This window comes from Hakea prostrata, chromosome 2, assembly GCF_041222555.1.
Source record: "Hakea prostrata isolate BN-2017 chromosome 2, UWA_Hpros_2, whole genome shotgun sequence".
Lineage (NCBI taxonomy): Eukaryota > Viridiplantae > Streptophyta > Magnoliopsida > Proteales > Proteaceae > Hakea > Hakea prostrata.
Genome location: NC_142601.1, coordinates 69,969,250 through 69,986,234, shown reverse-complemented (window position 1 = coordinate 69,986,234; position 16,985 = coordinate 69,969,250). Strand labels below are relative to the sequence as shown.

The window sequence follows — 16,985 nt, the reverse complement described above, 5'->3', positions numbered from 1 at the left end:
ATACCTTAGTATCCCCGTACCTCCAAAAGCGCCTTTCATAGTCTACCTGATAAAGACCACTAGTATCTACATACCTATACCAGGTGAACTGTGAGAGTTAAATTCGTTAAGTACTCAATGTAGAGGATCTAGATTTGCCTTCCCCCCCATTTTCCCCCTCTTATATTTTCCCTCATAATTTCTTTACTTAAAAAGAATATACTATAACATCAATATGGTACATTTAGACTGTTTGATAGATGATATAGTAGAAAAGTGGATGCAAAAAAATTCCCGCTAGGAGACTCACCCACCACAGTCAGGTGTGCGACCCGGATTAGTCAGGGCAAAAACTTTGAAACCGGGATTGAAAAAAAAAAAAAAAAAAAATGTGGTATTACACTTTTTAGTACTGACATTCGTTTGATGCATCCATCTTTCGTATTGTATTCTTTCTTTCAAGTTCAATGAACGAAGTCTTTGAAGCGTGTTTTTCGATTTGAAAAAAAAAAACAAAAAAAAAACATTCGTTTTGGAGTCACTGTTCCTAGCATTTCACATCACATTGCGTGACCCACCAAGATAAGATTTAAACATCCCTGGTTTGTACTCTGCAGAGCATGTCCACAACTCATGCGACTCTCACTTACAGTACATAGTTGATCGCTATAATAGAAGCTTCTCCCATCATTCTGTAACTCTGTTCGTCTTCTTCGTTGCAGCCTGGTTCTGTAGTAGATTCTCAGTAGAATTGCTTGTGGCCAAGATCTAATCACTTTCACAGAAGGACCGCATTTCCAGCTACAGAAGCAGCAAGAAGGTCTGTCAATTTCTGGATAGCTCTATGATAAGCTTTTCTTCTTGTTTGACACAAGAGCTCTGAAACAGTTATCTAATCTTAGTCTCGAAGAAAATGACATACAAAACAGTTGTCTTTCTTCATGTAGTTATATCGTAAACCTTCCATACCTCGATTTTCCAACAAGTCGGCCAATTTGGTCAACTAAGTCGTCGACTCTCTCTGTTGCAGATCTCTAAGTTCAAATCCCCAATTTTAAATTAAGAGTAGATCCAATTGTAACAGGTATAACAGAGACTTTATTTGAAATGATTTAATATTGACAGCTTGAGATCAAAACGTTAACGTCGCTTTCATGAATTTGTTTTCTCTTCCCTTTTTGATATTTATTGCCTCCGTTCTTACTACCTCTTGCTTCCGCCTGCTAGATCTTCTTCTTCGGATCCAAACCGAATTAAGATCCACTGCGAGAACAAGATGGAAGCTGATTTGGTAGCAAAGAAACTATGTTGCGGAGCTATTATCACTCTCTTTGTTTTCAATTTCTTAGCTACATTCGTGTCTTCTGAATCAGCCAAGCTCGTGAGTTCTGAAGGTATATACTACTCACAGAAATTTTGATTCTTCACTTTACTCTTGATTGAACTTACTCTCTGCTTCTGAGTGTGTAGTTTCTGGATTTTGCTTTGATTGAACTCTACTTATCTATAATTGTTCGGTTAACTTTTCTTGTTATTAATTACTTGTTCTAATTGGAAACAGTGGAAGCTCTCGGAAAGATTGCGAAGCGATTGGGGAAGAAAGATTGGGATTTCAGCGTGGATCCTTGCAGTAGAAAAGGGAATTGGAAGTATCAACAATCAACGCGAGGCTTCGAAAGCTTCGTCATCTGTGACTGCTCTTTCAACAACAACTCCACCTGCCATGTCGTAAGCATGTACTTCCCTAACCCCCAATCTTCTCTTTCTGTTCTTTTATCTCGAGCCTCTGCAACTCTGCAACATTACATGATTAGGCGAGCAACCATTGTTGACATTCATGCCCATCTTTTTATTTATTTTTTTGTCTACATTAAAGGCCCACCCCCTGCGGATACATATCCTCTAGTGGCTGTGTTTGTTTGCTGAAATAAAGTAGAAGTGGAAAAAAAAGGGTGAGTTGATCAAGAAACTTGTCTTGTGGCAATCCAACTTTTCTCATCCCAAGTCATTTTAAAACTTCATATATTTGGTGGGACTTTGAGAGAAAATTGGAAAAAGTAAAAAGTGGGATTCACCACTATCACTTTTTCACAAAAATCCTTTTCTTTCCTTCTTTATCATTCCACCATACATGGGACCTACATGTTTTTTTTATTCCCACCCCACCTTTGCAAACAAACCCAACTAAGAGTTCTCACTTCTAGCAATTCTGTAATTCTTATGCGTCACGTGGTAATTAATTATCTAATTATGACAATTAAAACCTAACTAAAAATTGAATATAATAAATTCCTAAAATTAAGTCGAAAAAATACAATTAATTGTCATGTATCACAATCCTAGGTAAAAATTACATGAAATTAGAGGAGATAAGAATAGGATGTGAATCCATCAGCATTTTGATTCTCAAGAGTCATTGGTTCTCATTTTGCTTAGATTAATGAAACTTTAATGTGTAGGATGTGCTTCTAGTGCATTGAGGGCCATTTTTTTGTTAGAGATCGAACCTCCTAAGAGGTCTGTGGTTCAATTGTCCGTTACCTCTGCAGTCTCTTTACCTATCCCGCTGTTTTTTTATATAAATATATTTCTGTATCTTGTATGCAAGCCGGAAGCCTGCTACGTTTATTTATTATTTTTTGTCAGAATTTCTTTTGTTTTTTGGTTAGAATCTGCAGCGCTTTTTATGTTTAATGTTAATTGAATTTAAATTATATTTTTGCGCACGTGTTACTGATATTACTCAATCATGGGCTCACGTAGATCACTGAAGGCCCAAAACCTTTCGGGACAGCTCCCGCCACAATTTCAAAAGCTTCAGTACCTCCAGCAACTGTAAGCAACGCCTTCGATTTTGTTGCCTTTCCTTGTTTTCCCACCTTACCTCGATCTTGAATACGCTAATCGTCTGCTTTTGTTATACAGTGATCTCAGTCGCAACTACCTCAGCGGCTCTGTTCCTTCCCAATGGGCTAACATGAACTTGGTCGGACTGTAAGGCTCACGGCTCCCACTCCATTCGTACAATTTGTTTATCGGATCAGATTGGTGTCTCTTAGTTATAAATGGATGCTTCTTGATGGTAATATTGCAGCTCTTTTATGGGGAACCGTTTGTCAGGGCCATTTCCGAAAGTACTAACCAACATCACCACCCTCACAAATCTGTATGCTGTAGCTTCCCTTTCCACTGTTACTTCGCTGACAATTTCAGGTCAGTTTGGTTTCTTTTTCTTTGAAATGAAAATTATGGGACACACATATTGCAGGAGTATAGAAGGGAATCACTTCTCGGGAGTCATTCCTCCGGAGATCGGGAAATTGATCAATTTGCAGAAACTGTAACCTTCAAAACCCTTGTTATGTTCATTTATTTTCACTCCTACTGTTTTGGTGATTTGCAATGATTTTCTCTACAATTTCTTTAGGGTTCTGTCATCGAATCTGTTCACTGGAGAATTGCCTGGGGCACTTGGCAAGCTGATCAACTTGACTGACCTGTGAGCACGTAGTATTTCTTAGTGTGATTTCTGACTGTCCATATCTGAATCTATGCTGAATGCCTTTGTGGTACTTTTTTCTGAATAATATCATTAGGAGGATATGTGACAACAATTTCTCTGGAAAGATACCAGATTTCATAAGCAACTGGACAAGAATGGAAAAGCTGTAAGCAATTCCTATCTCTATGTGCCTTCCAAAATCAATTAAAAGAATTGTGTAATATCAGCTGTTGCTAACTGTGCCCTTTCATTCTTATGTTACAGAGAAATACAAGGGTCCTCTTTCGAGGGGCCTATCCCTTCAAGCATTTCTGGGTTGACCAGATTAACTGATTTGTATGCAAGCCTCTAACTACCCATTATGTGCTTTAATTTTTCTTGGGGAATTACTTTTTGTAATTCCTCTTCTTCTTCTTCTTTCTTTCTTTCTTTCTTTTTCATTTATTTATTTAATCTTATGAACAAAATGTGGGCATCAAGTGATATTCTTGACATTTTCTATGTTCAGGAGGATCAGTGACTTACATGGGAGAGGATCAGGTTTCCCACAGTTGAGTATGATGCAATCCCTGAGAACACTGTGAGTTGGTGTAGTTGGATTTCACTTTGTTTTAGCCCCAAGCTTCCTTAGTTTTGGCATCTCTAACTAGTTTTTATGATGCAATACAGGATATTGAGGAATTGTTTGATTAGTGGAAATATTCCTGGATATATAGGGGAGATGAAGACGCTAAGAAATCTGTAAGAATTCTAAACTAATACCTGGATTAGGCTTATCTGTTACCATTCATGGGTTCTCATATGCATGCTACCTTCTAAACATCATTATGAGGTGCGGGGGAAGAAAAAAAAAGTATAAACATATGTGCAGAGAAAACGTTTGGAAAGTCAACTAATACAAAATTACAAATAACTGGGTCTGATTGGAAAGACCATAGCATTCTTTGGATTCTTTTGATAATGAATTGTGAGATGTAGAGGGATAAGGAATGACATGAGCCAATAAACCTAGTGAGCAATGAATTGTGAGATGCAAAGGGATAAGGAATGAAATGGGCCAATAAACCTAGTGAGCAATGTAAAAGATATGTTATATGTTGTAATTGGGAATGAATGAGGCTATAAATGATTTGATTTGGCTTTCGTACTAATCTACTCCACACAGAAGCTGATTTTTCTTACAACCAAAGCCTATCTAGATTCCATTTCAATGAAGTTTCATATGACATAAAACAGCCATTTCGGAAGTTAAATGGGAGTTGTACCGATTTAAGTTTGTCATAGTGATATTCTGACAATCCATTGTTGCTTTTCCTTCCTATGATATGCTCATGGTGTTAGATTTCTCTTTTATGCTTTTTAAAAAGCTTTTTCCATTTCAATACTAGTTGAACTTTATTTGCAATGAAATCATTGAACTTGATTGCAGGTGGTTTTAGGCCTTACCGCATTTGTATTATGTGCCAGTCAATGTTCCTAATGAATTTCTATGCATTACTTCATTGTTAAACTTTCTTCTTTCTCTGAAGTACATCCAAAAGAAAGTTCTATTCAATTGTTTATTTCCTCATTTTATTTAAGTATCATGTAGGTTTTTAGTCCATATTTCGTTTAGTGTGAAACTTGTTCTTACTGTTATCAAGTTGATTTCTTGTTACATAGACCTCTGCTTTTAATTCTGGAGAACTTACAACTAAAAAAAAGAAAAAATTTTGAGGCTTTCTAACAACGGACGCATAAAGAACCAAAAGCTAGCTCAAGGGAGGTAGAATTTAGTCCCAAAAAAGCAGCCATGTCCATCCATGTCTTCAACAAAGCTAAATTGTACAACATTGAGAAGAGTTCACTTGGCAAAGGTACCTTTGTCAATCTTGCCTCAGAATAAAATATTTTCTAGTAACAGATATATTTTACCACCCAAAAAAATCTTGGTTAAATGTGAATCTTTGTGACCTAGTTACTACTGAAGGCAAATAAATAATGGTCTATGTCAACCTTCGAGACCCTCTCTAGCCTCAAAGTCAACCCTTCTCAAATCCAAGCTCTTCCTTTCTAGGGCCTCCAGTGTCACTGCTGCCACCCTTCTCCAAGCCACAGGGTTATTCTCCCTAGCTACCCTCTCAGTTAAATACCTTGGCCTTCCGTCTCATCCCTGCCCGGTTCATAGCCCACCAATATGCCCCCTTGTTGGACCAAATAAGGAAAAAGGTCTGGCTTTGGAAAGGAAGGCTCCTTTTCCTATGCTGGCAGGCTTGTCCTAATCCAATCTGTGCTCCAATCTTCCTACATCTACTGGCTTTGCCCTCCGCAAGTCCTCCAATATGTTTCATGATTTCCCTTTTCTATCACTTCCTCTTGAAAGGCTAGAAAACCCACAAACTCCTCCACCCTCTTAGATGGGCTGATTTTTGCAAGCCCAAATTTAAGGGTGGTCTCGGCATTCATAGCATCCAGGACCACAACATTGCTAGCATACTCAAACTCAGTTGGGAAATATTCTCCCACGACTATTCTATCTAGGTCAACGGGGTCTACTTCTACCTACTCAAGAAAGATTCTCTTTAAATTGTGTCCCTTCCCTCTGACCCCTCCTGGATTTGGAGGAAACATCTTTCTTTGTGTCCCCTTACCCTCTTTGCCTTCTCCACTAGGATTGGTGACAGGACCCCCACTTTTTTTTGGCTTGATCTTTGACATCCCTTAGGAGTTCTCTTCCTTAGATTTGGACCTTGGGCTGCCTATTCCTCAGGCATTCCAAAGGATGCCCCACTTTCTTCTTCATATCTTCTAGTGTCTAGGACTTCCGCAGCAATTTCCCCTGCTCTCTCCCACATCTTCTCCTCCCTTCCCATCCTCCGTTCACCCCCGCATCTTGATGCCTCCTCTGGACTTGTTGTCGGAATGGCATCTTCTCCTCCTCCTCTGTCTAGCACTTATTTGAACCCCATCCCAAGTGGTCCATCGGTTTAATCTTCTTGGTTCAAGGACCCTATCCCCTGACACTCCTTCACAGTTTGGAAAGCCCTTTGCTCTGCCTTCCCACCCATTCCTTCCTCATCCATCACCACATCCCCGCACCCCCTACACCCTTTGCAATTCCAATCCTAAAACCATCCCCTATCTCTTCTCCTAAACTCTCACCCATCCCATTGGGCTCCTTGCCCTGTCTCCATCTAGTACCGCAACATATGGGCCCACCCCTTCGACCTTGAGTGGGCTTGGATATTGTCCATTTTTTATGGGTCTTCTATCATCAACACTTTTGGGGGGCCTACATCTCCCATTGTTGGCTTGGGCGTAACCTTTATAGATGGTCCCCCAAATCTTGCTCCACTAATGCGATTTGGAAGGCCGTCTGTAAGGGCGTCAGTCTTAGGTGCTTCTATTCTCCCCAAACCCCTTGTAGATTCCCCAAGGAGCAGGCATCTTGTTGTTACCTAGGGTCTAGATTCTTCTATTTTGTCTCAGTTACACCTCTCTTTGTGGCGGTTCTCCCCCCTTTTTCTCTTTTTCCAGGTTGTTTAATTTATTTATTATTTTCCAAAAAGGAAAATATTGGTCTATGTTTAATGACTACCAAACTGTATCCACTAATATTAGGGGTCATTATCTCTAGTGCTGGTTGACAGTAGATATTATCAAGATCCTAGATGATTGACAACCCAAAATGTCAAGTAGAAAATTCTCCCACTCTCACTAGTAAGCCATAAAATTGCAAGCGATTAGTTTTGAGTCCGAGTCTGGACATTATGCTTGACAGTATTGTAACTCATTGGAAGTCAAGCTGACTAATTAATTAGCAGGCATCAAATTCACCAATCGCGCAATCTCCTTTTGTTTATTTTTTATTTTTTATTTTTTATTTTCACCATGAGATATGCTTAGTATAATTTGAAAGGATACAACCCATTCATGATGTCTTGCCTAGAATATGATTTGGTTTTCATGTTATGCAATTTCCAAATGCAGAGACCTGAGCTTTAACAACTTGACTGGTGAAATTCCAATATCCTTTCAGAAGCTAGCCAGAGTAGATTTTCTGTAAGTGCAATTTCTTACTAAAATTTTCATCTTGTAAGCAGTGGTTATTTTCATTGACATTCTATAAATGTTGTCTTGCATTAGGTATTTAACAGGAAATATGCTTTCTGGAACTTTACCTGGCTGGATCCTTGGCAGTAACAAAAACGTGTATGTTTCTCAGACAAATATGTTTTACACTGTCAAATAGTTAGATTTTCTCACTTAATGAAACATTGGCATAATTTGTCTAAAGAGTATCTACAATATTGCTATTTGACTAGCTTCATTCTGATTTCTGTGGTGCCGCCCATTTATACTAATTGTTATACGTGGTTCTTGAGAACCTCTATTGGTTTTCACTAAAGACTGAAGCATGACCTAAATTTTCTATTTTTTAAAATTAAATGTGGCCAGATCTAGTTTTTAGCTGTATTATGTGCCTCTTCTACCTTATTTGTACTCCTCCTCTGGTACGGTTGTGAGGATTAACAACAGAGGGATGCAAATGGAAACTTAACCTCCTGGTGGTACATATATGCTGAATCATGGAGTGTTCACAAAATTCAGAATCAGTTCTTTCAGTTATAAAACACAGGGAACTTGGGAAGTTAGCCTTTTTCTTTTTATTGCCTGATCACTTCCCCCCTCCAGACCTTTTGTTCTATTTCTCACCAAAAGTTACAATATTTGGGAAATGAGGAAGAGGGGTTTGGGAGGAGTATCAAAATGCAGAATAGTTTCATTTACTGATATCAAAGAGGTGGCAAAAATCTCTGGCACTATCTACTTTGCATGTGTGTGAGATAAGTCCCAACCACACTTTGAGGTCGATAATGTAATTCGAAATTGACCGAACATCCTAAGGACACCTGTCTAGATTAAAAATATGACAATGGTAGTGGTTTATCAATTATGATTACTGATACCCATTGCCAATCACAGCCACTCTCCAAAAGGAAAATGTTATCACCATAGTTGACTTTCATATAATTAAGCATTAATGCCATAGAAAATTGTAGCAGGAGAATGGTATAATGGTTTGCTTTCAGTTTATTGGAAATGCCTCCCCTTCTGAACCCATAGTCATCTACAATCTTTAGACAAAGTTCTAGCATAAAAATTTTCAACAACAAAGAGATGCAACAGAATGAAGTTCCTTGCACACTTGAAGCATATATTGCATTAGGGAAATTTGCATGCTTGGTCACCTTGATTCGTTGAAAAGAGTCTATGTGTTGGTCCATTAGATTAAAGTCCAAGGTTTTTGCATCTAATATTCTAGAGAAATTATCACTTGAAAGTTGCATCCATGACAGACATTACACAATAATTTCTCTTCTTTCCAAGACATTTATGTTAGATATGGAAGGCACATTCATGGTAGACATTACACAGTAAATTCTCTTCTTAGTAAGGGATTTATGTTCATCTGTGAAATGGTCCTTGAATATGAACCAACTCTTACCTAAATATATTTGTTTTATCAATGAAAGGTTGTAGAAGTGGGTCCCTGGTTACATCCATTATGGAAATTACAAAATAATTCTTTTCTTACAAAGGCAGTGTTTATCTTCGAAATGGTTCTTGAAGTGATTCCTTGACTGTAAATGCAGGGATGTTTCCTACAACAATTTCACGTACAAAGATGGCTCAGATCCATCTAACTGTCCTCAAGGGAGTATGTAAGATAACATGATTTTCCTTTTCACTTGCATCACATACACAAGTTCCCTAAATCGAGGAATAAGGTCACCCATAATACGGCTCTCTCAGATGAGTTACCAATTCATAGCCTCAGGCCATGCTTTTCAATTAGATTGAAAAAAGGACAGCATAATTTAACACCTAGTATTGAAAGGTGGCTCCTTTTAAGGGACCAAAGATGCCAACCACCTTCCTTCAGTCGCAGACCAATTTTTACTTGACCTGCAAAGTGCACCTTTGGCTGATTCTTTCATTTTAAATTCTTAATAAAAAATTTTTTGCTTCCTGATGAGCTTTCCATTCATTTTCTTCAGTAACTTGGTGGAAACCTTCTCCTCAGCAACAGACAGAGTGTAAGATTTTACTTTCCTGACTAAATTTTAGACAAAGATGTGAATTCTATCTCCTTTTTCTATGTTATTCGCAACTTACTGCTAATGCTTCTCTTTTACTCGTATGTTGGCAAAGCAGAAATCCATGCCTAGCGAGAAACTTCCCCTGTAATGCTCCAAATAATAAATGTAAGTATATAATTAAACTGAGAGTTACTTTCTCACGTAAACTCTTCTTTTGGGTGTTTATGGCAATAACAAAATTTCTGGCTTTACAAATCATTTTCCTTGCCACTTAGTATTGGGAAATACTAAAATTATAAGCTCTTTCCTTGTATTTGCAGATATGTAATTACCACATCAACTAAGCTAGTACATGCAGACTAGATATGCTTAAATGGTTTACTTATGTTACTCATATTCCTAACTTGTTGAAAACAATTCATTTAAGATTGTTATGTCAAAATCATCTCAGTTTTTTACATTCAGCTCCTCCTCCGGACTGAAATTGCTTTCTTCTAACAACCATGGATTTTAGACTGTCCTAATTACTAGCAAAGAGAGAACTGGATAGTTTTTCTGCATGATAAAAAGAAAAGAAAGAAATCACTATGTGATTAGAACAGTTGGAATTTGTCTCACCTGAATCATTTATATAACTTTGCAAGGACAACTTCAGAACTATGTTTCTGTAGGAATGGTTCTTTTTTTGGGGTGATGTTGGCTCTGATCCTGTTTCATTTTGCATCACTTGACAGATCATTATAACTTGTACATCAATTGTGGAGGAAAGGAATTTACTTATGGTAAGACCAAGTATGAAGCAGACTTGGAACAACGAGGTGCTTCAATGTCTTACATAAACCCAGGTCAAAACTGGGCATTTAGTAGCACAGGAAACTTCATGGATAATGCTGTTGATGCGGATTTCTATATAATAAACAACAGTTCTGCACTCTCCAGTGTCTCTGATGTCAAACCTGAATTGTATACAACAGCTCGTGTTTCTCCCTTGTCTCTCACCTACTATGGACTATGTCTTCAAAATGGGAATTACACAGTGAAACTCCATTTTGCTGAGATAGTTTACACCAATGACAGTTCATTTTACAATGTTGGGAAACGTATCTTTGATGTTTACATTCAGGTAAGCTACATTGGGCATCATTGTCCCCTGTGTATTCTTTTAATTATAGATAACAACTGTTTACAAATTTATTTTCCAGAAAAAACTGCTCCTGAAGGATTTCAATATTGAAGAGGAGGCTGATGGACCTAGTAAGCCTATTGTAAAGACTTTTACTGCAACTGTGACAAATCATACTTTGGAAATCCATTTTTACTGGGCAGGAAAAGGGACAACCGGCATCCCAGATAGAGGAAACTATGGTCCTCTCATATCAGCTATATCAGTTGATCCTAGTACGTTTTTGTATCTTTTTATTTATCTCATTGTAGTTCCTCAAAAAACATTTCATATCTAGAATAGCTAGTTGAACTTTGCAACAAGTCTTATGTGTTTGCTGTCTTTGCTAACATATCTGAATATAACTTGCATTGAAATATAACTTGAGATTGTTTTAGAAGGCTGTACTTGGCAAGTCGATCAAGTGCTCACTTGTTGAATGCTTGGTCAAGGCTATGTAGATTCACCCCCCACCCGCAAATCCTGCTGAATATAGGAGCCTTGTTCGCTGGGTATGGCCTTTATGACTTGAGATTGTTTTAAAAAGGGAAATTTATCGTCTATTAAATATGACCGTGTAAAAGAACTCACCAATCACTGTTATTAATAGAATTTAAATAAAAAGTTTTTTTGGAGAATGTTATAATCTGAAACTATTAGAGAAGTGCAGGAATGATTGTACGTTGGATGCAAAGAAATGATAGATTCCATTGACTGATGTTAGTTTATCTTTATACAATATTTCCTTTTAAAGTGTCAACTTCACATTCTGCTCTTATTGCTAGTAATGTCTATATGTTTTTCCTGTGGAGCAGACTTTAAACCCACTCTAGACAGTCGCAAGAAGACTACCATCATAACTGTGAGTGGGGTGTTAGCTTCATTGGTGGCCCTCACACTCTTGCTTTTGGCTGTTCTTTGGAGGAAAGGCTTGCTTGAAGGAAAACACAGCTTGGAGAATGGTAAAAACATTTTACTAAGCATTCAGATCTTGTACATTCGTACTGCTTGGTTTCCTTTCAGTGACTAAACCATTCGAACGTCAAGTAAACATGTGATGAAGAGCTGGTAAAATAATTGTATGCTACTATTCGAACGTCAAGTAAACATGTGATGAAGAGCTGGTAAAATAATTGTATGCTACTATTTTGAAAGCTAATCTTTTTAAATTTCATGATGTTGTTCCTTTACTTTTCAGAATTTTCATTCTTATTCTAATTCTTGAATTTATGAGCCTGAACTGTGTGAAAAGCAACTTGTAGCATCTCGTGTATAACTAAATTCATAAGGTAATAATTAAATATTGAAAAAACTATATTGATTTCAACCAAAATTAGTTGTACAATAAAAAATTCCGTTGGTGCAACAGAAGTCACCAATATTGTGCATTGAAATTTTTTATTTCAATAATCCATGAAGAATATGGCATATTGAGAAAATTTTTAATTTCCTAAAATACATGTGATGATAAAATTTTATATATTAGTATTTGTATCTTATAAGTGATTCTCTTTATAAAACTATGGTTTCAGATCATTTGATTAATATAGTATGTTGCCTTTCTCTGTCTGTGAATTCATTGGTAATGCTGCATTTATGGAAAAAGGCATTTTCCTGTTTTTCTGTTGTAAGTTTTGAACATCGTGTATTGGATATGGATCTGCATATGAAAAAATATTCATGGGTCGGAAAAGTGAATAAGCAATATATGTAGCCTTTCTTTACTTAAATTTTCATTGTTTGCACTTGTACAGATCTTAGAAGCTTAGATCTACAAACAGGATCGTTCAGCTTAAGACAGATTAAAGCTGCAACCAATAACTTTGATCCAGAAAACAAGATTGGGGAAGGTGGTTTTGGTTCAGTTTATAAGGTACTTATGTTTTTAGATCCCTTGTTTTGTCTTTTCTTGTCCCCAAGTGTCTACACTATTTCGCTGCAATATTACAGAGCTCAGCTGTTATTACTGAGATATTATCTTGTTAATCTTGCTGTATGGTGAATATGTTTAAGATTTCTTATAGTTTTTTTTTTTGGGTGAATTAAAAATATATTAATAACAAGAGAAAAACAAGAGAATACAAGAGAAGATACAATAGGGGATGAAAGATAGGGGGGGGGGGAGACCGATCAAGAAGAGGATCAGATAGTAGAGGAGAGCCCCTAGGATCTAACAATAAGCCTAGTCTTTGGGGAATCAGCCACATGAGGATGGGGGAGAGACAAGAGCCTAGAAGATACATCAAAACAAATGGCCTTCCAAATCAAGCCTAGGGGGCGAGATTTGGAGGTCCATCTCCTAAGGTTGCGGTCCCACCACAAGTGGTGGATGATAGCTCCAAAAACAAGCTCACCTACTTGGTTGCAAATAGAGGAACCCGAAAGGATTCTCAAGATCCATTTCCAATCATTAGCAAAACCACGAGGACTCCTCGACCAAGGCCAAATGGAAGAAAGGGCTAAGGACCAAAGGGAACGGGGGTAAGGGCAAGAGAAAAAAGGTGGTCTAAGTTCTCTGAATCTATCCCACAAAAGATGCAAGTAGAGTTAACCAAGATGTGATGGCTAATGAGGAAGGTTTGGGTGGGGAGAGCTAAGTTAAGGGCTCTCCAAAGGGTAAGGGAATGGCGAGGGATATGACCTTTGAACCAGACTAAAGGGGCCTAGGGGACATGAGGGGAGGGGGAACGGATGAGGTTTCCAAGCAGAAGAGGTAGTGAAGAATTTGGTGAGAGAAGCCATATGGTGATGTCAGAAGTAGAGGGCGAAAGGGAAGGGAGGGAATCCCAGACATGCATGAGGTTGGGTGAGGAGCAAGGGACCAAGAACCATTAGTGATGAAGGAGGATAGAAGGGCACCTCTAGAAATGCGGGTTTGCTTATAGTTGTCTCTAGGTTACATTAGAAAATTCCCACCAAATAGATAGAACAATAATAATTTTATTCTTAAAAACAAATACATTCATTAGTGTTTATTTCTCAATGCCAAGTGTTATGAAATATTTAGAATTTTTTTCCCTTATCAGGATAGTTATAGAAGATTAGCAAGATTTTCTTATTTTTAATTTTGATATAAAAGATGAAGATCGGGCATCATAGGTTGGGCTTGTAGTTACTACAAATTTATTTTTGCCATATGGATTCCAATCAGAGAAATCCAAACTGTGGGAAGACACCACATAATGTCAGATGTCAAAGCCACAAAACTAACGAACACGTTTACCAATAAATGCTCCCCTGACAGTCAATAGATTACTCTCAGTCGGAATACATTAAGTAGGCTTATTTTCCATAGCTTCCAGCAAATAAGCCATAAGACAAGATGATCATCCATGATGGTATTTTTGGACCTTTTCAATGGGTAAGATACCCATCAACCGTCCTTAGTGTGGGCAAGGAACTAGTCACAGGGCTTTATCTTCAATTATTGGTTTGTCTAAAGGGAAAGCCATCAGCATAAGAGAGCCATCATTCCCCATAGAATGACTCCCCGAGTAGCAATGAACACTGGGCACCCAGATCTTCAGAAACTCTGAAAGCACCAGTCCTTGATGGACCCAGGTGTCCCAAATAAGTGTGAAGTTCTATTATACTACTGTCTTCTTACAAGGCAAGGATCTAATGATATCCTGCCAGTTATAATAATACTGTTGCATGGTTGGCCTTGAAACATCTAGACTTAAGTCTCAAAAATGAACCACCTTGATCTGAACTGTGACTATGATCTCAATCTTAGACCACTACTTGTCCTATATATGGCTACCTGCTTCATGTCGCAGAAACTGCAATACCTCTGAAAGTCGATGAGCAAGTTGGGAGACCCAGTCGAAAACAGTATGGTCTATAGAGTAATCTATGGACAAATATCTAGACATCGCAGGTTGTATTTTATATGCTTATGATTATTGAAAACATTAATCCACTCCCAGATTAAAAGCATACAATGATATAAACTTCAAATAGTTTGATAGACTTTTACTTGCAAATTGCTTTAAATTTTTTTTTTTTTTGGGGGGGGGGGGGGGGGAAGAAGCAGGTGCAAAATGATATTTGCCAGAAACGAACCAATGAACCATTCCCTTTATATTTTAAATCCCTCAGTACCTCTCTTGTTAAACATTGATACTACAAAATTTGCTCTTCCGGCAAAGCTTTCTACCATCTTGTATCATTGGAGTACGACATGCACTTGTATGCGTGCTTATGCTCCTTTTTGTCTAATACGTCTCAATATTGAATGCAGGGTCAATTATCAGATGGGACGGTGATTGCAGTGAAACAGCTTTCCTCAAAATCTAAGCAAGGCTGCCGTGAGTTCGTGAATGAGATTGGCATGATTTCTGCATTGCAACATCCAAATCTTGTTAAGCTTTATGGATGCTGTGTGGAAGGCAACCAGTTACTAGTGGTTTATGAGTATATGGAAAATAATTGCCTTTCCCGTGCACTATTTGGTAAGTTTAATATCACAGACTTTCTAAGGTGCTTTTGCTCATCTTACCAGTTGAAGCATACCTGATAATTTACACAGAAAGTAAGTGAATTATGTGATGATATTTAGGTCGTGATGCAACAAGCAAATTGAAGTTGGATTGGCCAACGAGGCGCAAGATTTGCATAGGCATAGCTAAAGGTCTAGCCTACCTCCATGAAGAATCAAGGTTGAAGATTGTGCACAGAGACATCAAAACAAGCAATGTTTTGCTTGACAAGGATCTCAATGCCAAGATATCCGATTTTGGTTTGGCAAAGCTTAACGAAGATGAAGACACTCATATCAGTACTCGGATAGCTGGGACTATGTAAGTGACATTGTTCTCCATAAGTAGTTGACAACACTAGTAAAGAATTCCCTTTGTTGATCTTAAGTTGCTGGATTGATTTACCAGATCTTTTTTTGAAGTGATTAGCAAGTTCTTTCTTCCTTTTTCAATGACTCTGTTGTTGATCAGTTTAGAACATGGGCTGCATACACTATTTTTAGTTTAGCACCGATTTGTATGGTTGTAAAACTTGGTTTTTTGACCTTTGTGGTAATGCAGAGGGTATATGGCTCCTGAATATGCAATGCGTGGTTACTTGACGAACAAAGCAGATGTTTACAGCTTTGGAGTAGTTGCATTGGAAATAGTCAGTGGGAAGAGCAACACAAATTATAGGCCGAATGAGGAGTTTGTATATCTTCTTGACTGGGTAATTCAGAAGTCCTCAATCTTTGTGTGGTCATGGACATGTACTGTCTTTTGCTATCCTGGTTAATCTCTTGCTGCATTTTTTCGATTGTTGCAGGCCTATGTTCTCCAAGAGAGAGGTAGTCTACTGGAACTGGTTGATCCAAACTTAGGATCAGAATATTCATCAGATGAAGCAATGGTGATGCTGAATGTGGCTCTTCTATGCACCAATGCATCTCCCACACTTAGGCCTATAATGTCTCAAGTGGTTAGCATGCTTGAAGGCCGAACTGATGTTCAAGATCTACTCTCTGATCCAGGGTTTTTAGTTGTTGACTCAAAATTCAAGGCCATTAGGAATCATTTTTGGCAACAGCCAAGTCAAACCTTTAGTATGTCAACCAATGGACCTGAAACTGATTCCTCTAGGTCAAATTTTGATAGGGAAGAAATTGGACCTCTTTTAAGAGCTAGTTCACATGATTCTATTGAACTAATATCGTAAATTAATTCGATGTATATAGCAGTAAGAGAAGCCTTTTTGTTGTATATATTGGTTGTAAAATATTAGAAATGCTTCTTGTAACATTCTTAAGCTTCGCTAATTGATCTTAGCCTTTTAATTGGCCAGTTATGGATGTTAATCTGGAACATTCAAAGTTTCTCCCTATTTTATAGTTAAAGGCATATCAGAACCTTCGTCAATGTATCTCTAGTGCCCGTGCAACAATTAGAGGGCAACAATCTGTTATGCGTCAATGTTACTACTTTCTATACATGCGTGATGTGGGAAAGTTTTCCCATAGAAGTTCAAGAATAATTTCTCCATGATGCCACAAGAGGACTCTCTTTCATCCAAAAAAAGAAAAGAAAAAAAGAGAAGAAAATCTTATTCCTCTTAAATTCTTGGAATAAACTTTTCCATTTGTGCCAATGTGGAGACTCTCACACTACATCATGGATAGTTAGACCAAGAGAAAAAATATATAATAAAAGAAATTTAAAACAAAGATTCTAAATATGATATGCTTTTTTTAATTTATTTATAAGATTTTAGCAGTTGGACAATAATAATATCACTTCAG

At 37.6% G+C, this 16,985-nt stretch overlaps 1 protein-coding gene across 3 annotated transcripts; it reads left to right on the top strand.

The window, feature by feature from the left end:
- The first annotated feature begins 581 nt into the window (after window positions 1–581).
- LOC149026165 (Leucine-rich repeat transmembrane protein kinase) lies at window positions 582–16,740 on the top strand. 3 transcript variants are annotated; one of them, XM_089146414.1, is made up of 26 exons: window positions 582–799; window positions 1,010–1,063; window positions 1,207–1,373; window positions 1,541–1,715; window positions 2,743–2,814; window positions 2,905–2,973; window positions 3,074–3,145; window positions 3,248–3,319; window positions 3,407–3,478; window positions 3,576–3,647; window positions 3,746–3,817; window positions 3,990–4,061; window positions 4,151–4,222; window positions 7,451–7,522; window positions 7,607–7,672; window positions 9,118–9,186; window positions 9,523–9,561; window positions 9,680–9,729; window positions 10,299–10,687; window positions 10,767–10,962; window positions 11,542–11,688; window positions 12,481–12,599; window positions 14,970–15,180; window positions 15,288–15,528; window positions 15,769–15,919; window positions 16,016–16,740. In XM_089146414.1, the coding sequence occupies exons 3-26, from the start codon at window positions 1,256–1,258 to the stop codon at window positions 16,403–16,405; spliced, it is 3,078 nt and encodes a 1,025-aa protein (XP_089002540.1). In that variant the 5' UTR covers window positions 582–799; window positions 1,010–1,063; window positions 1,207–1,255; the 3' UTR covers window positions 16,406–16,740. The 3 variants fall into 3 exon arrangements, with proteins under 3 accessions (XP_089002540.1, XP_089002542.1, XP_089002541.1); XM_089146416.1 differs by lacking the exon at window positions 1,010–1,063; XM_089146415.1 differs by lacking the exon at window positions 582–799 and having other exon boundaries at window positions 810–1,063.
- Window positions 16,741–16,985: the final 245 nt, after the last annotated feature.